This window comes from Callithrix jacchus, chromosome 16 (genome assembly GCF_049354715.1).
Source record: "Callithrix jacchus isolate 240 chromosome 16, calJac240_pri, whole genome shotgun sequence".
Lineage (NCBI taxonomy): Eukaryota > Metazoa > Chordata > Mammalia > Primates > Cebidae > Callithrix > Callithrix jacchus.
In genome coordinates this window covers 54,492,563-54,520,157 of record NC_133517.1, presented here as the reverse complement: position 1 = coordinate 54,520,157, position 27,595 = coordinate 54,492,563, and the positions used below count along the sequence as shown (strand labels likewise).

General features: G+C 52.8%; 1 protein-coding gene and 1 long non-coding RNA gene across 3 annotated transcripts; one reads left to right on the top strand and one right to left on the bottom strand.

Annotated features, from left to right (window-relative positions):
* The first annotated feature begins 13,215 nt into the window (after window positions 1–13,215).
* Window positions 13,216–22,467, top strand: LOC108588687 (uncharacterized). Of its 2 annotated transcripts, XR_008477134.2 has the most exons (4): window positions 13,216–13,312; window positions 18,688–18,857; window positions 18,984–19,334; window positions 20,974–22,467. It is a non-coding gene; the product is annotated as an uncharacterized LOC108588687 (long non-coding RNA). The 2 variants fall into 2 exon arrangements; XR_013528287.1 differs by having other exon boundaries at window positions 18,688–19,334.
* LOC128929890 (lymphocyte antigen 6S-like) lies at window positions 14,332–19,330 on the bottom strand. Its single transcript, XM_054246555.1, is given in 4 exon segments — window positions 14,332–15,022; window positions 15,024–15,061; window positions 18,695–18,811; window positions 19,259–19,330. Coding segments are annotated over 4 exon segments (393 nt in total). The 5' UTR covers window positions 19,329–19,330; the 3' UTR covers window positions 14,332–14,854.
* Window positions 22,468–27,595: the final 5,128 nt, after the last annotated feature.

Below are 27,595 nucleotides of genomic sequence, written 5' to 3'. Positions count from 1 at the left end.
ATGGGCCAGTCGGGGTGGCTCCTGAGAGCAGGGAGGACAGGAGCAGAGCTGGAGGCATCAGGCACTGAAGACCCCCATGGTTGTGGGCAAGGTTTGGGCCCCGGAGAACCGACTGCCCGGCCAAGCAGTGATAGGAGCATGGGTCCGTCCCAAAGGGGCAGTGCCAGCAGCACCCGTGGTCCGAGGGTCACTCTGCCGGCCCTGCAGCCACACTGCTCAGGTCCCGTGGCCTGATGATGGCTGAGCCAGATACCATAACACCAAGCCACGGAGAAGCTGGACTGTTGCTAGGGATGCTGACTTGCAGCGTTGTATTTTTGAATCTTAAAACGTTTTTTTAAATCTGACCCTCAGTAAGCAGTTTCTGTTACACACAGTCTGAGCAGGTGCATCCAGAGGGGTGTGCTCTGTTTGAGTGTGTCTGTGGGTAATGGAAGGCGGCTTTCACAGAGCAAGTTCTCCTATTTCATGTGATGAACTCTGATATTTTCTATTTCATTTGACAAAGTATCGATTGTGTCCCATGTGACTTTCACACACCCTATGCACATGATCCCCAGTTTATTGGGGGGTATTTTGTATTTTGTCCTTGTTTTTGAGACGGAGTCTTACTCTGTCACCCAGACTGGAACATATTTGTATGATCTTGGCTCACTGCAACCTCCACACCCCAGGTTCCAGTGATTCTCCTGCCTCAGCCTCCCAAGTAGCTGGGATTACAGGTGCCCACCACCATACCTGGGTAATTTTGTATTTTTAGTGGAAATGGGGTTTTGCCATGTTAGTCAGGCTGGTCGCAAACTCCTGACCTCAAGTGATTCACCTGCCTCAGCTTCCCAAAGTGCTAGGATTACAGGCATGAGCCACTACGCCCAGCCTCTTGCTTTTTGAGATAGAATCTCCCTCCGTCGCCCAGGCTGCAGTGCAGTGGTACAATCACAGCTTATTGTAGCCTCGACCTCCCAGGCTCAAGCTATCCTCCCGCCTCTGTCCCTGAAGTAGCTGGGATGACAAGTACACACCACCACACGCAGCTAATTTTTGTAGAGGCAGGGTTTCACCATGTGGTTCTGGCGAAGAATGTCTTTTAAAAAGTGATCTTTGGCCGGGCATGGTGGTTTACAGCAGTAATCCTGGCACTTTGGGAGGCTGAGGCAGGAAGATCACTTGAGGTCAGGAGTTCGAGACTAGCCTGGCCAACATAGTGAAACCCCATTGCTACTAAAAATACAAAAACTAGCCAAGCATGGTGGCACATGCCTGTAATCCCAGCTACTCAGGAGGCTGAGGCAGAAGAATCACTTGAACCTGGGAGGCAGAGGTTGCAGTGAGCCAAGATTGTACCACTGTACTTCAGCCTGGCAACAGAGCGAGACTGTTTCAAAAATAAAAAAGGCTGGACTCGGTGGCTCACACCTGTAATCCCAGCACTTTGGGAGGCTGAGGTGGGTGGATCCCCTGAGGTCAGGAGTTCAGGACCAACCTGGCCAACATCGTAAAACCCCGTGTCTACTAAAAATACAGAAAAATTAGCCAGGTGTGGTGCCGCATGCCTGTAATCCCAGCTGCTAGGGAGGCTGAGGTGAGAGAATCACTTGAACCCACAAGGCGGAGATCACACCACTGCACTCCAGCCTGGGTGACAGAACTAGACATCATCTCAAAAAAAACAAATAGCTCTGTCTTGTGGGAAATTTAAATGGTACAAAGCCGGAAAGGAGGGAATACAATGAGGTGTCGTAAGGGCTTGGATATCTGAAGAGGCTGAGGGGATTAACTTTCAACTCCGATGTAGCCACCATGGGTGTTTTCATGTCTACACTATTCACTAAAAAGTAGAGGGAGATCAAAGCAACACAACCAGTTATCAGTGGAAAAGGAGAAATTAAAAATGGAGAAATTCAGCTTTCAAACAGGGCAGAGGAATGGCAGGACTTCCCTCTTCCTGCAGATGGAAGCCAGGCTCTTGTCACACGACGAGGAGAGATGAGGCTTGCAGCCACAGTGAAGGGAGAGAAATACGGAATTTATTGGGTGAAAAGGGAAACAGGGACTCTCAGCAAAGCCAGAGTCATGCCAGCTGGTTTCCTGCCTCACAGACTGAATTCCAGGTTCTACCAGAGCAGGAAAGGTCAGGCTCCTCCCCTTCTCCCAGTGTACAGGCCCCACTCCCATCTCCCAGCGCGCAGGCCCCACCCCCGTCTCCCAGTGCGCAGGCCCCACCCCCTTCTCCCAGTGCGCAGGCCCCACCCCCTTCTCCCAGTGCGCAGGCCCCACCCCTTCTCCCAGTGCGCAGGCCCCACCCCCTTCTCCCAGTTCACAGGCCCCACCCCCTTCTCCCAGTGCGCAGGCCCCACCCCCATCTCCCAGTGTGCAACTTGTTGGAGTTCCTCCTGGGAGCCCTTTATACAAGGCTGTCTCAGAATGATAAAAAATACTCAAAATCAAAAAGAAGGCCAAAAAAGAAGGAAAAAAACCACAGACCCAAAAGGAAATATAATACATTATAGTAATATGGTAGCTCTAAACCCAAGTCTATCACTGATGCTTTATGAAATGTAAAATGGTTCAAGTTGCAATTACAAAATAAAGATTCTCTGACATTGGTGCTGTTCACAGAGACACACATAAACCATAGACTACCCAAATTAGGGCACAGTTGAGACTGCCTTTGCAAAATTATGACTGAGGAAATAATGACAGTGAGAGAGCATCTTGCTTGTACCCCTTAGGCTGTCCTTGTTCGTCCCAGGGGTAGGCAGAACTAACTTTGGGAAGGAATTCAGTTTATGGCTTGACTCTGAAACAAAATTGATAACAGCCCTTTCCCTGAAAAGACCCCCTTCTTGCCTGGGGTCCAGTCTGCCTTAGTAGGTCTAATAAATTAGCTACAAGATTAGAAATTACAATTTAGGGGTCATGTAGCCTCTGGCTCCAAGAGTCTGAACCTCCCCAAATTGTTCCTGGGGGCAATAACACTATTGTAAAACCTAAAATCAGTCAGTGCTCCAGATCCTGCAGACCCTTGCTGGATGGCTCAGCTGATGCCACCCAGTCCTGTAATGGGGCCCAACCAGTTCTGCCATCCCACCCAGGAACAGAAGACAGAAAGAAAACCTCACTTCCACCCCTATGATTCCATCTCCAAGCTGACCAATCCGCACTCCCCACTTCCAGAGCCCCTACCTGCCAAATCATCTTTAGAAATGCTGATCCCCAAATGCTCCGGGAGACTGATTCCAGTAATAGTGAAACTCCAGTCTCCCGCTCAGCCGGCTCTGCTTGAGTGACTCTTTCTCTGTTGCCATTCCCCTGTCTTGATAAATTGGCTCTGTCTAGGCTGTGGGGATGTGACCCCACCAGGCAGTTACACAGTGGCCCACGGCTGTCGTCCCACTCAGAAGGCTGAGGCAGGAGGACAGCTGGAGCCCAGGAGTTCAAGACCCACATGGGCAACATAGTGAGATGGGGCAAGGACCCCTCCTGGGTGCCTGCCAGGCTCTCCCAAGCTTGGAAATCAAGTAAAACTCTTGCGTCCCTTCAAGGAAAATTGCAAGCACCTAGCCAGCCTCAAAAAGTAAATGAGCTCCCTGCTGGGCAGGTGATGGTAGCAGGCCACAGCCACAGGTGGTTTGCTTCCCTGTAGAAACTAAAACATTAACATACATTCTCAAGTCTTTCAGAAACCCCTACCCCTAGGTGGAAAATGCCAACTGCTGTCACACAGACCCGAGACTCAAGAACTGAGGACTGAATTCTGACTGAGTTCTCTGTACTGAATTTCTTCTGGAGGGGCCTGGAGGGAGTCACACCTCTGGGCCATTGATGTATGCCTCCATGCATACAGCACCCTGGGCATGACTAACTCCATCTTGGAAAGAGATTCCATTGTATGTCTTACAGGGCACTTTGCCAACAAGGGTGAGATGTTTTGCTTAACTGAGGAAGGAGACCCTTAATCACTCTTAAGCATCTAAGACCACCTCTCTCCCTTGACTTCCACATTGCATTTCAATAGGAGAAGTAAAGGCGGGCAGGCCGAGAACCAGCTTCAATCACCCTCCTATAGAGCACAGGCATGGTATGGAGGAATCCTTCCAGAAGGCATTGTTTTTACTTAAACACGATAAAACCCCGCCTAAGCCACATACCCCACGCCCACTCCATGAACCAAGACCCTTTCACAGGTCGCTTTTGGATTTGTAAGCCCAAGACCCTCTCCTGTGTAATTTCTGGAGTCCTAAGCCTTTATAAGGGCAGGGATTTTCTTTGTTTAGGGCTGCGCTATTCGGGGTGTTCTCTGTCGCTGGGCTCCTGGCAGAATCAGTCACCACTTCCTTCCCAGTTCGGTGTTTGGAGGTTTGTTTTTCAGCCTTTCCTGCTTTATAATAAACAAGTTGAAAATAAAGTCGGCATCCAAACAGATAAGGACCCAAACAGGCGCGCTCTTCCACTGTCACCTCTCATGAGAGGACTCTGCGACTGTAAACGGACCGGCCCCAGCAGAACTCACCATCTGCCGCTGAGACGTCCTTGCGAGATCAACGGACTGGCCCAGACCAGGAGATTTGTGTCTCTTTAAGTCTTCTTCACCCTCCCTGGACGGCTGGTGAACCCTTTCTCCTATCTCTTTTCCTCTTGATGTTAAACGTTACTCTGTTTGCTGTGGAGGCTTTAACCTGTAACATTTATGTACTGATTAAGGACGCCACCATGTTATCACGTGCAGTGTTGGCTTGTGACCGCAGCTCTGATACGGAGGGAACGGGGCACAAAGGAGAAGGCCTCCTTGGGGACACCACGTAGCTCGTGGCTTTGGGGGTTGAACTAGCATCAATAAAATTCTGACACTGTGGGAGGACACGGGGTTCTCTCTCACTGCACTGCCATGACACCCCATGTATTGGTTCATGATTTTGCCTGCAGCTTCTGCTTTCCTGAAACGTTCCCACGCCCTGAAGAACCCCAGTTTGTAAGCCAGCAGGGAGTCTGGGTCTTCAGCGAGAGCTGTCCGTTGCCCTTGCTTGGTACCATGCAATAAATACCATTTTTCCCCTGCTGCAAATGGCAACACCCCTGTTTGACTCTACTGCCCAGGTGAGAGGACCCCGGTTCGGTTCAGGAACAGCAGCAAGAATGTCAGAGGTTCCAAACTGGAGTGACCCCAGCGTGAATAAAAGCCGAATAAAGCCAAAACTGCTGGACGACATTCCCAGGGGTTGGGCACTCTTGGTCACAAGATGCTTATGGCTGAGGGAACAAGTTAATAATGCTAACTAATTAATCAGACACAGACGTAAGGAAATGTCATATATATATATATATCTTTTTATTTAAGACAGAGTCCTGCTCTGTCACCAGGTGCCGGGCTGGAGTGCAGTGGTGCAATCTTGGCTCACTGCAACCTCTGCCTCCCGGGTTCAAGCAGTTCTCCTGCTCAGCCTTCCAAGTAGCTGGGATTATAGAAACGCGCCACCAGGCCCAGCTAATTTTTTGTATTTTTAGAGAGATGGGGTTTCACCTTGTTGACCAGGATGGTCTCGATCTCTTGACCTCGTGATCCACACGCCTCGGCCTCCCAACGTGCTGGGATTACAGGCCTGAGCACCGCACTCAGCCAATGTCCCAATATTTTAAGAACAAAAAGCATTCTTAGTTTGAGAATAAGTTTTGCTTTGAAAAATAGTGGTATAGGGGCCAGGGACAGTGGCTCACGCCTGTAATCCCAGTACTCTGGAAGGCCAAGGCAGGCAGATAACTTAAGGTCAGGGGTTCGAGACCCCAGCCTGGCCAACATGGTCAAGAAATCTCCAAATAAATTGTTTTCTGTTTCTGTTTTTGTTTTGATTTTTTTGGAGACCGGGTCTCATCTCACTCTGTCGCCCAGGCTGGAGTGCCATGGTGCCATCGCGGCTCACTGCAGCCAACTGCAGACTCAAGCAATTCTTCCACCTCAGCCTCCCAAATAGCTGGAACTACAAGCACACACCACCATACCCAGCTAATTTTTGTATTTTTTGTAGAGACAGTGTTTCACCACGTTGCCCAAGCTGGTCTCAAACTCCTGGACTCAAGTGATCCTCCTGCCTCAGCCTCCTGAAGTGCTGGGATTACAGGCGCAAGTCACCGTGCCATGCCTGAAATCCTCTCTAAACAGATTACCAACAGATGAAAGAAAATTTAAGGCATAAAGCATTAACAGCAGTGAAAAGTTTTAATTCAAAATGATAAAAAATGCAGCTAACCAAAAGACAATTCTAAATTTGTTAAAGTCCATTAAATGGTCAGAAAGTAAATAAAACTAAAGTTGAGAGAACTAAAAAGAGAAAAATCATACTCTGAGGCCCTGCGACACACCCTGTGAATAGCAGATGAAAAATCACCCAAGGTAGAGAGTTAAACCAGGATGAAGGAAAGAAATTAACAGAGGCCGGGTGCCATGGCTCACACCTGTAATCCCAGCTCTTTGGGAGGCAGAGGCAGGAGGGCTGCTTGAGCACAGGAGTTCAAAACCAGCCTAGACAACATAGCAAGACCCTGTCTCTTTTAAAGTACATTTTAAGGCCGGGCACAGTAGCTCATGACTGTAATCCCAGCACTTTGGGAGGCCAAGGTGGGTGGATCGCCTGAGGTCGGGAGTTCGAGACCAGACTGGCCAACATAGTGAAACCCTGTTTCTACTAAAAATACAAAAATTAGCGTGGCATGGTGGTGAGCTCCTATAATCCCAGCTACTTGGGGGACTGAGGTGGGAGAACTGCTTAAACCCTGGAGGCAGAGGCTTCAGTGAGCCAAGATCACGCCACTGCACTCCAGTCTGAGCGACAGAGCAAGACCCCATCTCAAAACAAAACAAAACAAAATTTAATTTTAAAAATGTAAAAAATAAAACAAATTTTAAAATTAAAAAAAAGAGGGCCGGGAGCAGTGGCTCACGCCTGTAATCCCAGCACTTTGGGAGGCCGAGGCGGGTTGATCACGAGGTCAAGAGATCGAGACCATCCTGGTCAAAATGGTGAAACCCTGTCTCTACTAAAAAAAATACAAAAATTAGCTGGGCATGGTGGCGCCTGCCTGTAGTCCCAGCTACTTGGGAGGCTGAGGCAGGAGAATTGCCTGAACCCTGGAGGCGGAGGTTGTGGTGAGCCGAGATTGTGCCATTGCACTCCAGCCTGGGTAACAAGAGTGAAACTCCCTCTCAAAAAAAATTAAATTAAATTAAATTTAAAAAAGAATGCTAACACGTAGAAAAGCGGACACAGCAATTCCAGAACACACAAACATTTACAACTACTGATCACATTATGAGCCATGGAAAGTTTTCACAAATTAGCTGAAATCATACAGAGTGGCTTCTGTAATTACAGTTCAATTAGACTGGAAATTATTACCCAAAACAAGAAAATCCTCCTCTGTTTGGAAATGAACAAGTGTATTTATAAATAACCCACATGTCATAGAAGAAATCAAAATGAAAACAGGATTTTGCTCTGTTGCCCAGGCTGGAATGCAGTGGGCAGGACCAAAGCTCACTGCAGCCCTGACCTTCCTGGCTCCTGAGCCTGCTGCCTCAACCTCCTGAGTAGCAGAGACTATAGGCACACGCCTTGACACTTGCTAGCTTTTACTTTTTTTGTTTGTTTGTTTGTTTGTTTTTTGAGACGGAGTTTCGCTCTTGTTACCCAGGCTGGAGTGCAATAGCACGATCTCGGCTCACCGCAACCTCCGCCTCCTGGGTTCAGGCAATTCTCCTGCCTCAGCCTCCCGAGTAGCTGGGATTACAGGCACGCGCCACCGTGCCCAGCTAATTTTTGTATTTTTAGTAGAGACGGGGTTTCATCTTGTTGACCAGGATGGTCTTGATCTCTTGACCTCCTGATCCACCCGCGCCTCAGCCTCCCAAAGTGCTGGGATTATAGGCGTGAGCCACAGCGCCTGGCTTTTTTTTTTTTTTTTAGATGGAGTTTTACTCTTGTTGCCCAGGCTAGAGTGCAGTGGCGTGATCTCGGCTCACTGCAACCTCCACCTCCAGGTTCAAGTGATTCTCCTGTCTCAGCCTCCTGAGTAGCTGGAACAACAGGCGTGCACCACCATGCCGGACTAATTTTTGTATTGTTGGTAGAGACGGGGTTTCACCATGTCGGCCATGGTTGGTCTCAAACTCCTGACCTCAGGTGATCTGCCTGAGCCACCGCGCCCAGCTGTAACTGCATGCTTTGATAGAACTGGGTCCACTGTTAGGTCTCAGAAACCAACACCTCAAAAGATGGCACTTTGACGTGCTGAAGAAACTTCGAGAACTTATGACCTCCCGGACAACCCACGGACTCTCCCAAAGTCGGATGGAGTTGTTCTCAAGTCCCTTTGTCTGCCTAAAGTCTGCACCCACCAAAAAGAAAAAATGCATTTTCTTCCCCTACCCCAAGAGGAAGAATGTCACCGGACCTGAACAGACCCTTTCACAAGATAATCACGTCTGTCCCTCAGGCCCATTCGGATTGCAAAGAGAACTACCTACAAGTTAATCTCTGCTCCACTGCGCTCAGCTGAATTCCTCTTCTCCCCCCAGGCCTGTGTGGCCAGGATGGTCCCTAAGCGTACAAACTCTGCTGGTGGGTGAGGGATATTGTTCTGTGCTTTTCCCTTGTGTACACATTAATACACTTAAGCGCCTCTTCTGCAGCTAATCTGCCTTTTCAGAGTTTTCATAACAAGTCAGGGATTAAAAAAGAAGTTTTCCCATTGGCCCTTACCTTCATACATTAAAAAAAGATTGAGGCCAGGCGTGGTTGCTCGAGCCTGTAATGCCAGCACTTTGGGAAACCAAGGTAGGAGGATCACTTCAGATCAGGAGTTTGAGACCAGCCTGACCAACATGGTGAAACCCTGTCTCTACTAAAAATACAAAAATTAGCCAGACATCGTGGCACGTGACTGTAATCCCAGCTACTTGCGAGGCTGAGACACGTGAATTGCTGAAACCCAGGAGGTGGAGGTTGCGGTCGTGACACGGTAAAAACCCCATAACCCTACACAGCTCAACCACACCTCAGCTCTGTAGAAACTGCTCTCTGTAACCCAAATGTGAATAAGTAATTAAGGACTGTGATCCCCACCCTCCCCAGACAGTGTGTAAACGAACGCTCATCTTGGCTTTTGTGAACCACTTAAGTAACAATCAGAATGTCAAATAGTCCCCTGGCCCTCGGAATGTCCGGAAGCCCCTCACCCTCATCTCCGCCCAGAAGGTGATTTGCAGAATCCACTAAGCCCTCGAAATGTCTGAGGCCTTTCATCCCCATCCCCGCTCCTCACCCCCACGCCCAACGTGGTTTTACGGGTATAAAAAGGTCTTGTCACCCTTCCTTCTCTGCCACGGGTTGGAGAGACGTGAGTGTCCCATGGTCGCCGGCAATAAACCCTGCAATTTTTTTGTCTTGGTGTTGACTTTCTATACTTGGTCCGGAATAACACAGTGAGGCGAGATTGCGCCATTGCACTCCAGCCTGGCAGACAGAACAAGACTTCGTATCAGAAAAATATTGAACATTAATGAATGAAGCATTGATCACGGGAAGTTACAGAAAGAACAGCAAATGGATTTTTTTTTGTCTTTTTGTTTTTTTCCTTTTTGTGGAGAACGGGGTCTCACTATATTGCCCAGGCAGGTCTCAAACTCCTGGGCTTAAGTTATCCTCCCACCTCTGCCTCCCTAAGCCGGGATTGCAGGCATGAGCCACAGCACCCGGCCAGCAAATGGAATTAAAAAAAAAAAAAAACAGAAAAAACTAATAAAAATGACATCAGAAATTAATAATATAGAAATTATGTACACATTAGGTAGGATACACAAGTTAGTTACGTCTGTGGATAAACTTAAAAACTTGGATAACTCTCTTTTCTTTCCTTTTCTTTTCTTTTTTTTTTTTTTTTTCTTTTGAGACGGAGTTTCGCTGTTGTTACCCTGTAGCAGGAGCGGCCTCGGGAAAGGATCTCTCAGACACTGAATACAGGAGGAATTCATTTCAGCTGGGAGCAAGGTGGCATAGGTGTCATTTCAGCTTGGAGCAAAGTGGCATAGGTGCCATTTCAGCTTGGAGCAAGGTGGCATAGGTGCCTAACAGCCAAGCTCGTCTAACAAAGGGAGGTTCAGCCTTTATATAGGCTTATACTTTAGATGTTACACATGGAAGAATCTTAGGTTCATAGTTTTAGGACTCACATATGAAAAGGTTTCTGTTTACAGTTTCAGGAATCACATATGAAAGCGTTCCGGTTTACAGTTTTAGGACTCACAGGTGAAAAGGTTTCTGTTTGATCTTGTTTTAAGTAAAAATAGTGCCTTCTGGAGAGTTTCCCCAAGGCCTAGCCTGTGTTTTCAGGAAAGAGATTCAGGAGGCGCCAGCTGGGCTACTCTCCCTTCTATTGAGAAGCACAGTGGAAGACAGCGGGGAGGGAATCCCAAATGCCTGGGTCTCCCTCCTCAACCCAGGCTGGAGTGTAATGGCTCGATCTCCGCTCACTGCAACCTCCGCCTCCTGGGTTCAGGCAATTCTTCTGCCTCAGCCTCCTGAGTAGCTGGAACTACAGGCACGTGCCACCATGCCCAGCTAATTTTTGTATTTTTAGTAGAGACAGTTTCACCATGTTGACCAGATGGTCTCGATCGCTTGACCTCATGATCCACCCGCCTCGGCCTCGCAAAGTTCTTTTCTTTTCTTTTGAGACAGGGTCTCACTCTATTGCCGGGGCTGGAGTGCAGTGGTGCCATCTCAGCTGACTGCAACCTCTGCCTCTCAGGTTCAAGAGATTCCTGTGCCTCAGCCTCCCAAGTAGCTGAGATTACAGGCTCGCACGGCTGTGTCCAGTTAATTTTTGTATTTTTTGTAGAGATGGGGTTTCACCATGTTGGCCAGCCTGGTCTCAAACCCCAGACCTCAGGTGCTAGGATGACAGGTGTGAATAACTCTTGTGAGAGACCAGTCGAGAAAAGAAGAAAAACAGGCATAATAGCAATGGGTAAAAATCAGAATCAAAGAGGTGTCGCAGGGTGCATGACTCACGCCTGCACTCTGGGTAGGTTGGGAAGGCGAGGCAGGTGGATCCCTTGAGCCCAAGGGAGGAAGAGCGAAGGGGGAAGTAACACACACTTCTAAACGTTAGATCTCCTGAGAACTCAATCACTATCTCGGAACAGCGAGGGGGATCTCTGCCGGCCTGAGCCGCCCACCTCCCGCCTGGCCCCTCCTCCAATGCAGCGTGAGATCTGGGCGGGGACACAAAGCCAAACCAGGTCAGCCTGTAACTTCTTTCTCCCTCAAGTGTATAAAATCGATCTGTACCCCAAACACCTTGGGTACATGCGCTCAGCACCTCCTGAGTCTCTCACAGGTCACAGTCCTCACATTTGGCTCAGAATAAACCTCTTCAAATATTTGAGAGTTTGGCTTTTTTTTCACCAACACACCCATCCTGTGAAATGCAGAGGAAGCCAGCTGAATGGCTCACACCCATCATCTCAACACTTAGGGAGCCCAAGGTGGGAGGATCACCTGAGGCCAGGAGATCAGGAGACCAGCCTGGCCCACGAAGCAAGATCTCATCTCCAAAATAAATGCATAGTGGCTTCAGTCTTCTCTCCCAGGGCTTCCAGTTGTCACTCTTGTTAGTTTCTTCGGGGTCCCCTGAACAGTACTCAGGGTGTCAAGAGGTACAGTCAGGAAGGATGGGAGTCTGAATAAGGGGGTTAGGAGAATCATCTGAGGGAGGCGTGAGGAGGGCAGCAGAGGGGGGGCTGTGGTGTGGCCTTTGCACACGGAAACTCGGGGAGGGGCAGGATGTCCAGACAGTGGACTATGGGTGGAGAAACCTCCAGCCGCCCTGACTCCACCTAGGAGGGGCCCCAAGGCAGAACTAGCAGCTGAGCCTGGCCAGCCCCAGCAACAATGAAACAGTAAGTTTGGGGTGACCAGCAGGGAGCCCCAGGAGGAGACAGAAGCTGGGTATTGACCCTGCCGGCCCCTCCTGCAGCCCCCAGGACTGTCCCCGGCCCTCGCTCCTCTTGAGCAGCTCCCCTGCCTCGGTGGCCCCTCTCCTCCTGCCCACTCCTTTCGGGCCTAGGTTAGGAGTGGCAGGGGTCCTGCCGCTGCACTCAGAGTGGGGGTACGGCACTACCGTCTTGTTTCTGGGAAGCCCACCCCGAGAAGACAGCCTAGGGCTGGGCCCGGTAGCTCACACCTGTCATCTCAGCACTTTGGAAGGCCGAGGCAGGAGGATCGCTTGAGCCCCAGAGTTCCAGACCAGCCTGAGCAACACAGAGAGACCCCATCTCTATGTGAGGAGGGAGAGGGAGAGAGGCTCTTGGTAAAGCTCCTATTTTGTAAACTCTCTTCCTATTTGGTAATTGGGATGCTCCATCCGTTTCTGCCACCAGCTTGTTGGGGACACAGCCTGTCCCAGACGTCTCTCAAAGGATGAAAGGCTCAGTGGCATCCCAGATCCCCTCCTCGGGCAGATGAACTGAGTCCCCGCCCCACTGGCCTTGCCTGGCCCCCGTGAGGGTGGTGTGCAGGCTGACCCTGGAAGAGGGACACTCAAACAGGCGGGCGGCCTTCTCCCTCGTGGTTGGGCTCCGGAGAGTGCTGCCACAGGCCATCAGCAACCGGGCTCTGGAAGCAGGGAGGGCAGAGGCTGGCCCAGCCTAAGGGAGCCCCTGCAGAGACGTGGCCTCCAGGCTCACCCTGCCCCAGTCCCCAGGGCGGGACTTCTTTTTTCCCTTTAATCTCTGTATCTACAGGCTTCGCTGCTTAATGAGCTCCAGATTCTCAGGGATGCCAGGAGAGGGTTAGGATCCCTGCCAAGTACCAGGGACATAAGAAATCACCAGACATGCACAAGCCAGAGCTGGAGGCCCCGTTCCCTTTAAGTCAGTGACATGTCATTACATTGTGTGAGAGTCCCCACCAGAGAGGACAGTCCCAGGGCTGGCTAAGCGCGCGTGTCTTGAAGATGCAGAGGCGCACCGAGACGTTCCTGGGCCGCCTGCCCGCAGAGGACTCATCACAAGCCCGCCCCGGCCTCCCCACAGGGCCCAGCTCAGCTTCCCCACTCTGGGCCAGGTCTGCAGCCCACTTGCCTTCTGTCCAATTGGGTGCTCTTTCTTTGTGACTGACACAAAGTGGGAACAAATTCTGCTTCTGGTGACGCCCGAGTCCCAGGGGGCTGAGGGAGAAACACAAGCACACCAGCCTTCAACCTGAGCTGCTCTGAGCTGCCTACAACACTTCCAAGCCCCGACCCCCGCAGTTCTGAGGTGAGGTGGGGTGGGGCTGCCTGCTGGGAGGGGGCTGCCTGCGGGGAGGGGTGGGGGCTGCCTGCTGGGAGGGGGCTGCTTGCAGGGAGGGGCTGCCTGTAGGGAGGGGCCTGCCTGCGGGGCGGGCCTTGGATCAACAGATTTAGGGTGGTCTGGAATGGCCCTTGACCTCCTCAGGCACTCATGAGTTTTCTAGGTTGAGCAAATACAAAGTCCGAGATCCCCAGTTTAATCTGAATCTCATTTTTACCAATGTTTAGGACATACTTATGCTAAAAATTGTTTATCTGAAATTCAAATTTTACTGGGCATCTGACCCCGTTGACCCTAATTAGCAAACCACAGCCAGGAGCTCAGGGCCAGGGCTGGAAGGCGGCTGTCGCACCGTGTAGTCGGTGGGCATCTGGAATGGACACATCTGACCAGTGTGTCATGAGGCCAGGTCATGAGGTGTGGCTCCTGGCGTGGCAGGGCAAAGCCTCTGCTGGTCATCTGAGCCCAGCCCTGACCCCAGGCTGAGACGGGTGTCCATCCAGGCCGTTCTGAGTCTAGCCCTGACCCCGGGGATGGGCATCCATGCAGGGTGTTTTGAGGCCAGCAGAGCAGGGCGCCCCCACCATGGAGGTGGGCCTCTCCCTGCCTCCGGGTGCCCCTGGCCCACCTCCCCAGCACAGGAAGAGTGCTCTCTGTCCAGAGTGCAGTCCTGAAGGATCCCCTCTTCCACCACGAGGAGAGACCACTCTGCCCTCTGACACGGGGCATCATGGGAGCCCCCAGCCCGGCACAGCAGTGGCAGGTCTGGCCCACACCACAGGTGGCCGGCGGCTGCAGGAGCCCTGCCTCAGATGTGCCGTGGAGCCACATGGCAAAGTTCTTCCAAAAAGCCATGAGCCCAGCATTGTGTGGGCTCTGGTCCCTGGCGGGCACTACCCGTGGCCAGGCGCTAGCAGGATGCTGAAGTGGCAGGTGGTGGCCTCAGGAACAGCAAGGAAGAAGCTGAGTGTGACACTGACTGGGTGAGCAGAGGGTTGTTTATTGCTTAACCTTGAGAGGGGTTCCCTCTCCCTGTGCGGGGGCCTAGGAGGGCCCCCTGGCACCCACATTCCCTCCTTGCTTGGAATCAGGTGTCCCAGAGCGCTGAGGGGTTGGCCTTGGCTCCTCTGCAAGTTAGTGACAAGCAGGGTGGAGCTGGGGACTCCCGCCCTGGCCTGCAGTCTCTCTAGGACCCGGTTCCCACACAGCCAGCTGTGGGGCCCTGGTTCTGACGCCCGGCTCTGAAAAAAGGCGGTGTTGCAGGGAGCCTGGGCTGGAGGGCCTGCGTCCCGGGGACAGGGAGTTTAAGTGGAGTTCCCACCGGGACTCCCGGGCGCCAGTGTCCCCTGACAGGGAAGCCCCCACTGCTGCCCTGCCCACAGCCTTCCCGATCTCAGGGCTGAAAAGCCACACCAGAATTCCTGCAACTTAGTGACCCAGCTGTCCAAAACTTAAGAGCCACTGACCCACAGGGACGGAGGGTCGAGGGGGAGGGGTCAGGAAAGGACCTCACAGCAGCGCCCAGAGGAAGACCGGCCCCAGGCTGAGCAGGAGCTGCACCCACAGGGCCCAGGAGCAGCTGGCTGCCGGGACCTCGGAATTGCAGAGGTCTGCCTTGCAGCAGATGTGGGAGTTCATGAAGATGCTTAGAAATTTCCACAAATGGAATCCGAAGTCATTCAGGGCAGGAGGGGAGGCAGAGCTTTCTCACTTTACCTGCAAGAGAACAGGGTGAGGGATGAGCATGACCCTGCCCTGGGGCCTCAGGGACCTTCTGCCGGGAGAGCTCCTCGCCCCAACCTCCGCTGGCTGACAGCATTGAAGCCACCAGGACCAAGGCCATCGAAGCTCTTTTCCTTAGGGGATGCTGAGGCCACCCAGGGAACCAGGGGTGCGGCAGAAAGGGCAGCAGGGAGTTCTTTCCCAAGGCAGCCCTCCCCCTGCCCCGGCCCTGGGCCCCCTCGATGGGGGCTGGGTGGGTGTGTGTAGTGGGGAAATCCCTTAAGTGCTCAGGCAGGAGCAAAAGTCCTCAGTCTCTTTCTAAATAAATAATGAAGAAGAAAGTAACTAGAAATATAACTGTGTACTGCGATGGCCCACAGGGTGATGGGGTGTGCCTTATGCTGTGCTGAGGCGCAGGATCCACGAAATAAAGAGACAGGACACAGAAATACAAGGAAAACGCAGACAGGACACAGAAATACAAGGAAAACACAGACAGGACACAGAAATACAAGGAAAACGCAGACAGGACACAGAAATACAAGGAAAGCGCAGACAGGACACAGAAATACAAGGAAAGCGCAGACAGGACACAGAAATACAAGGAAAAATCGGGGGGCCACGCCACCTATAAGCGGAGTCAGGCAAGGCCACGAATGTCCAGAAGCCTGAGTATTTATTGTGTATAGGTTAGAGGGCAGGGCAGTGGGTGAAATAATCTTTAAGGATAGTGATAGGGTCGTGAGCAATAAAACAAGGGGTCCACCCCCATTAGGTCACCTAGGCCAGGAGGTGGACAGTGCACAGCAAGGGGCCCGTTCCCATGAAGGCAAGGGCCGTGCGCAGTAAGGGGTCCACCTCCATTAGGTCACCGAGGCTTGAAGGTGGGCCATGCACAGTGAGGAGGGTGCAGTGTGCAAGACTTCTATCTATGGGCAAAATACTTCTAAGAAGATTTATAGGAAGATGCTTTAAGTCACACAGTAGTGACAGAGCGGTCCGCCACCTGCTGGCAGCTTCCAATGGGTTCTATGGGAAGACGCTTTTTGGGCAGCACAGCAGCAAGAGCTGATAAAGTTCACAGTCACCAAGGTGGATTGCTGGTCTGAGGGCGGCCCTCCACAAGAACTGGAGCAGGGTCCTACAACTCCTTCAGCAGGAGGAGTGGCTCTCGCCCCAAGCCTGCCACACAGCTGAACGCTGCCGCCTGGGCCGTGGATTCTTGTCCTGGCATAACTGTTTTCCCTTAAATCATGCTCTGCGCTGTGTCTGCTCCAGGCATTCCTCTGATTATAAGCTGCTTATTCCTTAATTCATGCTCTGTACTGTGTCCACTCTAGGCATTCCTCCGATATGGACTAAGATATAATTATAGGTATATATGTAGGGAAATATTCTTTAGGCACTCACACTATCAACCATTATATGATTATATATAGAGGATTATATAAAGGGATTCTTCAAGCCCTAATTCTATAAACTAATATATGATTATGTAAAGGATTATATAAAAGGAAATAGCTGAGTCGTAACACTATAAAGTGGGATATTCTTCAAGCCCTAACGGTGCCAGGGTTCTGCTTAGCTCTCATTCCTCGGTGCCTATATCGGGGGGGTTACCCACATAACTGCAGTATTTATTAGCTATTCATAGGTGATCTTAGTTATTCGTAGGTGATCTTAATTCCTTTACTAATGCCTCTCAGGTCGGAACTGTGAACCTGGGGTGACATTATGAAATGAATGACACTAAGGCAGGCTGCTCTAAACCCTCTGTGACGCCTGCGTAAGGGCTCCTGGAGGGCGCCTCGGCCGTGCGGCAGTGCCAGCGCTGGGAAAGCCTCGCTGTTTAGCCAGCTAGGGGAGGAGATGTCCAAGATGGCTGAGACGTCTCCTTCCTGGGGAAGTTAGGGGAAAACTCCGCTTCTCCACGCTCTTGTGATGGGCCTGATGCTGTCAGGGGGCCGCAGACCTCCGGGGCTCAACTGTCTCTGTGTAAGGCTGTGCCTCAGCGGTCATGTTCCAGGTCCACTCTCGCATTCTGCTTCTGCACCTGGTTCTGTTCTGCTTCTGCTCCTTTTGTCTTAGAAAAGATAATTAGTAATTGTAATACAAATCCTAATGTTTCAGTTCTTTCTCGGTAAGATGGAAAAGGCGCTGATGCATTATGCTCCTTGCCTGGCTTCCGGGGCCAGAAATTCCTGAGCCTCTACCTGAATGACACGTGATGTGCTTGACCCTATCACTGCCATGCACTATCCACCCTGCCCCCAGTCTCGGACCACCAAGGCCACGTCCTACCTACCTTGCCCCCAGATTTGCAACTCAGTCAAAGTGAGAGCTTCTGGCATTCCAGGCCACTGCAGGTCTCTGCGATCTGGGTAGCGGTGGAGCCCTGGGCCCAAACTCTCTTTTCTCCATCTCTGTGTCTTTTATTTCTACAATTTCTCATCTCCGCACCAGCCCGGAGGGGCTCGCAGAACCCTGTAGGGCTGGACTCTATAGGTGTGGAGGGAGCTGGGTGGGTGTGGAGGGGGCTGGGTGGGCTGTGGAGGGGGCTGGGTGGGTGTGGGTGGGCTGTGGAGTGGGCTGGGTGGGTGTGGGTGGGCTGTGGAGGGGGCTGGGTGGGTGTGGGTGGGCTGTGGAGGGGGCTGGGTGGATGTGGGTGGACTGTGGAGGGGGCTGATTGGGTGTGGAGGGGGCTGGGTGGTCTGTGGAGGGGACTGGGTGGGTGTGGGAGGGCTGGGTGGGCTGTGGAGGGGGCTGACTGGGTGTGGAGGGGGCTGGGTGGTCTGTGGAGGGGACTGGGTGGGCTGTAGAGGGGGTGGGGTGAGTGTGGAGGGGGCTGGGTTGGTGTGGAGGGGGCAGGGTGGGTGTGGAGGGGGCTGTCTATGGGGAGAGGTGGGTGGGTGTAGAGGGGGCTGGGTAGGTGGAGGGGTCTGGGTGTAGCTGGGTGCTGCTTTTGGGGAACAACTCCAGGCTGGCTTTTTCTGCCTCCCCTCACTGAAGAGTGTGGCCTGGGGACAGACACGCTCTGGGAGTGGAGGGTGCAGCGGGTGGTAGCCCCTCCCCAGTCCTCCCAGCGCTGGCTGATGGGCCACCATTCCAGAGTCATTCCTTTAGGTTGGAGCTAGCTGTCTCCAGGCTCTCCTGGCAGGTGCAGTGACTCACTGAATGCTCACAGCCTGCCCTGTCCTTCACAGAGTTAGAGAGACCCATGGCATGAAGTGGGGACCAGGGGCAGAGTTCACTGGGGTCCCCGAAGTAGCTGCAGCAGCCGGCAAGGGGAGGAGCTGGGAGGTTGGCGTGGGCTCCATGGCTGCACACCAGGAGGGGCTGGGATAGCTTCCCAGTTATGAGGGCTCTGTGGGTGCCCCTGCTCTAGAACCCGGAGCATCCCCGTCCCTGCACACCCCAAGCCCTTAGGCTCCTCAGCCCTGCACCTCTTCCACCCTTCCGGGCTCAGACCCTGCCTCCCACGCCTACCCCACCTTTACTTCCCACCTCAGGAGCCCTCAAAGTGCTGAGGACTTGTAGGGGGACCTTGGTTCCCCCAAACCACTATGTCTCTAAGAAGTGCTCCTTCCTCCCTGGAGCCTGCCCCTTGCCCCGAATCCTAGGACTCACTGCCAAAGATGTTCACTTTCTGGGAGACGCAGACCACGTCCAGGAAGGGGCACAAGGCCAGTCTGCAGGAGTCCCCTTCTGAGACCGTCCAGCACCTGTAGCAGCGCAGATCCTGAGCTGGGAGAGAGGGCAAGCACATGCCAGGACACACACCCACACCCTGGTGAGCACCTCATGCCCACAGGGGCACCCTAGTCTCACCACCACCTTGTCCCACACCTGCCACCTGGACATGCCCTTTGCAACAGCCCCACACACCTGCATGCCACCCATGCCTGCCACCCTCCAGCACAACCTCCTGGTCCAAGAGGCACCAGCGGCCGCTGCCCAGAGCCAAAGTGCCCAGGATCCAGCGTGGCTTCGGATATGAATGCAGCCGGCACGTGTGGTAACAAGCACAGAGCAGGCACCAAACACACATCAGCCACCTCTGCCACCGGAACACCGAGGCCCACCACCCCAGCAGGCACGCCGTCCGGGCACACCCACCGAAATGAGCCCCAGCTCTCGGGGAAGCAGAAGCGCTCTGGAAGGAACTCCGCAGAAGACCCCTCTGCCTCTCACCTCTCTCTGCACTCAGCATGGCCACCAGCAGGACCAGGGACAAGGTCTTCATGGCGTGGAGACTGCTCATTCTAAGGTACTGGTGCACAGACAAACCTCTTTGAGTCGGAGCCGCCCCCGCCACCTCACCCTCCAGGGCTGCATGAGTCCCGCCCAGCAGCAAGTCCAGAAGAGCCAGTTCTCCAACCACCCAGTCCTCACACGGCCACCCAAAGGAGAACTCTCTCTGCCTCACCCCCACATCCTCGCCCTGAATTCTCACCCAGAGCCCCACACCTGCACCGCACCTCCTCTCCTTAGCGCCCCCACCCAGCACCCTCCCAGGCCTGGCCCACCTGTCCTCACCTTCCTCCCTCTGGCTGATTCTCAGCCACTTGCCCCGCAGGCCTCCAGAGAGAGGAAGGTGGGGCATGGGGAGCACCTGCCCTCAGCGGCTCCTCCCTCTGGCACTTGTTGATTGGCCCACAACGAGGGTGGGTGCCTGAATTTTCATTTCACAGGACCTTTATTTCTCCACCCCTCACCCCGCCCCTGCAACCCCCCAAAGGACTCTCACTCTGTCACCCAGGCTGGAGTGCAGTGGTAGAATCTTGGCTCACTGCAACCTCGGCCTCCCGGGTTCAGGCGATTCTCCTGCCTCAGCCTCCCAAGTAGCTGGGATTACAGGCGCCCACAACCATGCCCAGGAAATTTTTATATTTTATTAGAGACAGGGTTTCACCATGTTGTCCAGGCTGGTCTCAAACTCCTGACCTCAAGTGATCCACCCACTTCAGCCTCCCAAAGTGCTGGGATTACAGGCGTGAGCCACAGCCCCCAGCCCAATTTGCTCTTTGCACTAGAATTGACAGTGGGCAGGCCTGCTGGCTCACACCTGTAACCTCATCACTTTGAGAGGCCAAGGCAGGAAGATCGCTTGAGGCCAAGAGTGAAACAACTTTTGCAAGATTATAACAATGAGAGGAATGTAACATAACTGACTCCATCTTGCTTCTAATCTCACAAGCTAACTGCCTTCGCTCATTCCCAGGCACAAGCCAACCTAACTACGGGAGAAATTCAGTTCATCATTTAAAGTAAGGATGGGCCAGGTACGGTGGCTGGGGCCTGTAATCCCAGCACTTTGGGAGGCTGAGGCGGGTGGGTCACCTGAGGTCAGGAGCTCCAGACCAGCCTGGCCAACATGGCAAAAACGTGTCTCTACTAATTTTTTTTTTTTTTTTTAATTAGCCAGTGTAGTGGTGGGCGCCCGTAATCCCGGCTACTGGGGAGGCTGAGGCAGGAGAATCACTTGAACCCAGGAGGTGGAGTTTGCAGTGAGCTGAGACAGCACCATTGTACTCCAGCGTGGGTGACAAGAGCAAAACTCCACCTCAAAACAAACATAAATAAAAACCAAACATAAAGTAAGGGCGTTAACAGTCCCTTCCCAAACTACTCCCCTCCCTGTTGGAGACCAAAGCCACCTCTGAAAAGTAATGGAAGACCACAGGGTAGCATTACGGTAGGGGCTTCACTTCTTTTTTTTTTTTTTTTGAGACGAAGTCTCGATCTGTCGCCCAGGCTGGAGTGCAGTGGTGCAATCTCAGCTCACTGCAACCTCCGCCTCCCGGGTTCAAGTGATTCTCCTGCCTCAGTCTCCCAAGTAGCTGGGATCACAGGCACCCCCCAGCACAACTGGCTAATTTCTTTTTTTTATTTTTTAATTTTACTAGAGACAGGGTTTCACCATGTTGGCCAGGCTGGTATCAAACTCCTGAGCTCAGGTGATCCACCCGCTTCGGCCTCCCAAAGTGCTGGGATTACAGGCGTGAGCCCCATGCCCGGCCCAGGAGCTTGACTTCTGCTAATGCGCCAGGATGGGCAGTCAAGGAAGCGGCCACGTCCTCGGGATGCAGCAGCTGTGGCCGCCATACAGTCAACACAAGTGTTGCATCGGACTGAGCACAGAAAGTCAACACCAGGACAAAAGTATGCCAAATTGCAGGGTTTACTGCCGGCAACCACGGAGGACTCACATCTCTCCAACCCGTGACCCCGAAAGAAGAGAGACAAGACCTTTTTATACCCGCAAAAACCACCTTGGGAGTGGGGGTGGAGATGGGAATGAAAGCTGTCAATCACCTCCCAGGCTAAGACGAGGGTGAGGGGCTTCAGACATTCCGAGGGCCAGTGGATTCAAATCACCTTCTGGGCAGAGAGGAGGGTGAGGGGGTTCCGGACATTTCGAGGGCCAGGGGACTATTTGACATTCTGATTGTCATTTAAGGGGTTCACAGATGCTGAGATTAGCATTCGTTTACACGTCGTCTGGGTAGGGGTGGGATCCATAGACTTTCAGTTGCTTGGCGCCAGGATGGAGTTATCTGGGGTGCTTACTCTGGGAAACAAAGGCCATCAATTCTGGCAGATAAGAGAAGGTAGGCAGCTTTACCTCTCTTTGCATCCTGCAAATAATCTAGCAGGTTACAGAAACCAAGGTTAGCAGTCCTTGAGGAGAGTGGAAACATTTTTGTCTTTTATAAGATGGCAGTGTACAGGTTCCAACTCTAAGTTAGCTATATCACACAAGAAGCCTTTCCGTTTGCACCACGGTCCGGCTCATCCAGGCAATGCTATCTCCAGGAGGGACAGTCCCCGCCCCCAGCTAGACAGCAGGCACACTGGATTTTACCTGTCCTCAGACTGACCCTTCGCCCGTTTTAACAGTAGAAAGCACACCCCAGGGAGGAGGTTTCAGAGACTAATGAGACATGCGACGTAGGAACAAGCCTGTGCACCCAGAGGACCCCCTGGAACGAGCTTCCGAGCAACGCCTCTCCCACCTCGAGAGAGGAATCAGGGAAGACTCCCATCAGGAGCCTCCCGGTGCCAATCTCCCCTGTCCCGCCTGTAGAGGCAGCCGGCCCTGGACCCTCCCTCTCCGGGCGTCCTGTCTCTTCCGCACTGAACTTTAAAAACATTCTTTCTCCTTTGCAATGCACCCCTCTGCGCTGCATCTCTGCGTCTCCTGTTTAAATTCTCTCAAGCTAAGAAGCGTGGAGGCCTAGCAGCAGCCCTCAGTGTTTCCGACGTCCTGCCTGATGGAGGTTTGTCTGGGCATCCACTCCCGTTGCCCTTCCCTGTGGTGGGTACCATGGCACTGCCAGGCTGCCTGGTTGGCTGCCACTGCGTCTCCCAGGCTGTTTCAGTAAAGGTTTTTAAGTGGCCTGTGCCCTTTCTGTGGATACGTGCGGCCTCCTCTGCGCCTCCAACATTATCCCACCCACGTGGGTTGTTCTCAGCACGGGGCATTCGCTGTTTTGCGCTGAGTTTCACACCTTTCTGGGCTCCTGTCCCACCTGTTCCTCTGGCAGCACTTGGCCGCCACCTTGTGGCCACTGTGATTTACAGTCTGATCGTGTTTTTTGTTTACAATTTTTTCTTTTCTTTTCTTTTTTTCTGAGACAGAGTTTCTATTGCCCAGGCTAGAGGCAATGACACCATCTTGGCTCACCGCAACCTCCGCCTCCTGGGTTCAAGCAATTCTCCTGCCTCAGCCTTCTGAGTAGCTGGGACTACAGGCACCCACCACCACATCTGGCTAATGTTTTGTATTTTTAGTAGGGATGGGGTTTCACCGTGTTGGCCAGGCTGGTCTCGAACTCCTGACCTTGAGTGATCTGCCCACCTCGGCCTCCCAAAGTGCTGGGATTACAGCCATGAGCCACCAGGCCCGCCCAACATGTTCTGTTTTGAGGGACACACTAAGAGTGCCCCATCCCTCCAGACTTTATGCATTTTCCAACTCCTTGTCCTTCCACTGGCTTTCTTTGCTGAATAAAAAATGCTCAGTCATGTAGATTCCAGGTCGTGAGGATCACATCCGGCCATTCCAGGCATTATGATCAGACATCACAAATGGTCAACCAGAGAGGCAGGGAAAGGCTTGGTGGAGACACATCAGGACCCCCAGCCAGCAAGGGGGCCACCTTGGTGGGCCTGGAGACTTTCCAGCACTGCTGAGACCCAGTCAGTGCCCGGCAAATGCCCGTGACCTCCTAGGGTCCTGGTTTCATGGGGACTCAAGGGGATGTCCCAGACCCTGTCATGGTCCAGCTTGAGGAGGCTGAGGCGGGAGGATCACCTGAGCCTGGGAGATCGAGGCTGCAGTGAGCCATGATAGTGCCGCTACACTCCAGCCTGGGCAACAGAGTAAGACCCTGTCTTGACAAAAAAACAGAGGAGGGGCCGGGCACGGTGGCTCAAGCCTGTAATCCCAGCACTTTGGGAGGCCGAGGCGGGTGGATCACGAGGTCAAGAGATCAAGACCATCCTGGTCAACATGGTGAAACCCCGTCTCTACTAAAAATACAAAAAATTAGCTGGGCATGATGGCGCGTGCCTGTAATCCCAGCTACTCAGGAGGCTGGGGCAGGAGAATTGCCTGAACCCAGGAGGCAGAGATTGCGGTGATCCGAGATTGCCATTGCACTCCAGCCTGGGTAACAACAGCGAAACTCCATCTCAAAAAAAAAAAAAAAAAAAAAAAAACAGAGAGGAAAGACAATTGTCTTTCCTTTGGTCCCCTCTGGCTCTAGGATGTCTCAACCCAGGCTGCCCAAGACCAGTCTTGCCTTCATTCCTCTTCTTGGAATATTTGTGCACTGCACAGCTGGAGAACTGTTAGGGGTGTGTGTCCACGGTGCGTGGGGTCTCAGCATCTGTAGGGGATGTGCCCAGGGTGTGAGTGGTGTCAGCATCTGTTGGGGGGGTGTGTCCTTTGTACCACTAAGTACAGAGCGTGTGAAGTTGTGAAATATACATCAGGTCCTTTTAATTGTTCTTTTAAGATGGAATTTCGCTTTTGTTGCCCAGGCTGGAGTACAGTGGCACTATCTCAGCTCACTGCAACCTCCGCCTCCCAGATTCAAGTGATTCTCCTGCCTCAGCCTCCCCAGTAGCTGGGATTACAGGTGTGCACCACCATGCCTGGCTAATTTTTGTATTTTTAGTAGAGACACAGTTTCCCCATGTTGGCCAGGCCCGTCTCGAATTCCTGACCTCAGGTGATCTGTCTGACTTGGCCTCCCAAAGTGCTGGGATTACAGGTGTGAGCCACTGCACCCAGCCCCTTTGTAATATCCTTTATAATAAAGCAGTAGATGTGTTTCCCTGAATTCTGTCACCCATGAGAAAAGGAAAGAACTTTTATCTATGGAATGTGATTCCTTTTAAATTATCAGGCCCAGGCCAGGCACGATGGCTCACACCTGTAGTCCCAGCACTTTGAGAGGCCAAGGTAGGTGGATTGCTTTAGGCCAGGAGTTCAAGACCAGCCTGGGCAACACAGTGAGACCCCATCTCTACAAATAAATAAATTAGCCAGTAGTGGTGGTACATGCCTGTAGTCCCAGCTATTTGGGAAGCTGAGGTTGGAGAATCACCAGAGCTCGGGAGGCGGAGGCTGCAGTGAGCCGTGATCGCACCACTGCACTCCAGCCTGGGTGACAGAGTAAGACCCTACCTGAGAAAAGCAGAACATAAATTATCAGGCCCAGAGAGATTAAAATTAAACAGCAATCCCACCCTTCTTCCCCCGGAGCTGAGCTTTCATCCCTTGGAACTCTTGCTACTGCTGCGAGGCGCTGTGAATTAACCCCACCGTTCCACACTGACATTGGAACCCACACCCAAGATCTTAACGACGTAGAGCCAATCACGGATCAATGCGATTTCTGTGAACCAATTAGAATTAGAATTAGAATTAGTATCAGCCAACACCCTTCCCACCTTTTTGCCTTCAAAAAATTCACTTGTAACTGTTGCAGCCCTCATGATGGCCCAAGTGAAGTTTCTTCTTGTATTAAAGTTTCTTCTTGTATTAAAGTTTCTTCTTGTATTAAAGTTTCTTCTTGTATTAAAATCATTAATTTTGCTCCTTACCCTGACAGCTCCTCCAGCAAACTGAACCCTAGAGGGAGCTGTGGGAACCCCGACTCGAAGCCGGTTGGTCAGAGCTCTGGAGGCTGTGGTTTGCAGCTGGAGTCTGCAGCGGGGGCAGCTGGGGACTGCCCTCAGCCTGCAGGATCTGACGCTACTTCCCGGTAGATGCTGTGAGAACTTAATGACAGGACCCCCAGCTGGTGTCCACCAAAGAACTATTGCTTGTTAGTTGGTGGGGAGAACCATCACCTGCCCACAATTTCGTCTGTGCTGACTGTTGTTTTGAGTGGGAGAACAGGAAAAACATGTTGAGTGTTTTTTTTCCCCACACGCAGAGGGGCAAAGCAGACCTGGTGGCAAGTGGGGCTGAGCCATCACCCTGAGGGAGTGAGGGCGGGAGGCCCCGGTGACCTGCGTTTCTCCTGGGCGAGGATCTGGGAAGGCTTTGGAGGATGGAGGGAGAGGGCTTTCCCAGTGCAGGTGCTGTGAAGAGGCTCACCCGGCAGGACATCCAGCTGGCTGAGAGCATCCTCTGGCCAAACACAGGCAGGGAGAGAGAGGACCTCACGGGGCCCATCAGCTCGTACAGTGGGAAGACCGTTGAGCCCTCAATTTACTGCCCTACAAGATGAGGAAAAGAGAAAAGCCCCGCAGGTGCAGAAGCTACCAGTGGAAAGGCAAACTGGGCTCTGGATGAGCTCAGGTTCCTGCAGCCGGCCTGATGGGCTACCTGTGTCGGGTGCCATGTGATAGATTTCAACCAGCCCACCCACAACCAGAGGGATTCGGCCCACGGTGCAGGGGGTCTCAGCATCTGTGTGGGGGGTGTCCACAGTGCAGGGGGTCTCAGCATCTTTGGGGGATGTGCCCATGGTGTGAGTGTCTCAGCATCTGTGGGGGATGTGCCCACGGTGCAGGGGGTCTCAGCATCTGTGTGGGGGGTGTCCACGGTGCAGGGGGTCTCAGCATCTTTGGGGGGGGTGTCCATGGTGCAGTGGGTCTCAGCATCTGTGGGGGATGTGCCCACGGTGTGAGTGTCTCAGCATCTGTGGAGTGGGTGTGCCCATGGTGCAGGGGGTCTCAGCATCTGTGTGGGGGGTGTCCACGGTGCAGGGGGTCTCAGCATCTGTGGGGGATGTGCCCATGGTGTGAGTTTCTCAGCATCTGTGGGGGATGTGCCCACGGTGCAGGGGGTCTCAGCATCTGTGTGGGGGGTGTCCACGGTGCAGGGGGTCTCAGCATCTTTGGGGGGGGTGTCCATGGTGCAGTGGGTCTCAGCATCTGTGGGGGATGTGCCCACGGTGTGAGTGTCTCAGCATCTGTGGAGTGGGTGTGCCCATGGTGCAGGGGGTCTCAGCATCTGTGGGGGATGTGCCCATGGTGTGAGTGTCTCAGCATCTGTGGGGGGGGTGTCCACGGTGCAGGGGGTCTCAGCATCTGTGGGGGATGTGCCCACGGTGTGAGTGGTCTCAGCATCTGTGAGGGGGGTGTCCACAGTGTGGGTGATCTCAGCATCTGTGGCGGGGGTGTTCATGGCTATAGGGGATACGTCCATGGTGTGAGTGGTCTCAGCAGCTCTGGGAGAATTCGGCCCACGGTGCGGAAGTCACAGCATCTGCCTCTGTTCGACTCTCTCTCCCTCTGCGTTTCTCCCAATTCTTGTCAGCCCACAGACTGGGTCAAATGAGAAGAAAGTGGAGGCAAGTTCATTGATGTCAGTGCAATTAATTTAACTGTACTCGATTACAAACAAATAAATAGAGCATTTCAGATAGTGATGAGACTTCTGAGGATGAGCAAATGGGGTGGGGACAGGGAGTGACCAGGGCCAGCTCAGAAAGGACAGGCAGCAAGGGGGCAGGTGAATGATTAGGCGGGCATGTCCTCCCTATTCGTAATATCTTTTAAAAAATAAAATAGAGACAAGGTTTCCGCATGTGGGCCAGGCTGGCCTCAAACTCCTGGGCTCAAGTGATCTGCCCACCTCAGCCTCCCAGAGTGCAGGATTATGGTCCTGAGCCACTGCATGCCGCCAAGTCTTATGAATGTTAGCTGGGCGCAGTGGCTCATGCTTGTAATCCAAGCACTTTGGGAGACCGAGGCGGGCAGATCACCTAAGGTTGGGAGTTCGAAACCAGCCTGACCAACAGGAGAAACCCCGTCTCTACTGAAAATATAAAATTAGGTGGGTGTGGTGGTGCACGCCTGTAGTCCCAGCTACTCGGGAGGCTGAGGCAGGAGAATCGCTTGAACCTGGAAGGTGGAGGTTTCGGTGAGCTGATTGCACCCCAGCCTGGGCAACAAGAGTAAAACTCCATCTCAAAAAAAAAAAAAAAGGCATTCTCAATGTGAATGAGGTCAAATTCATGTATATTTACTCCGATCGTGCTTTTGTAGGGTGGACAGAGGTTT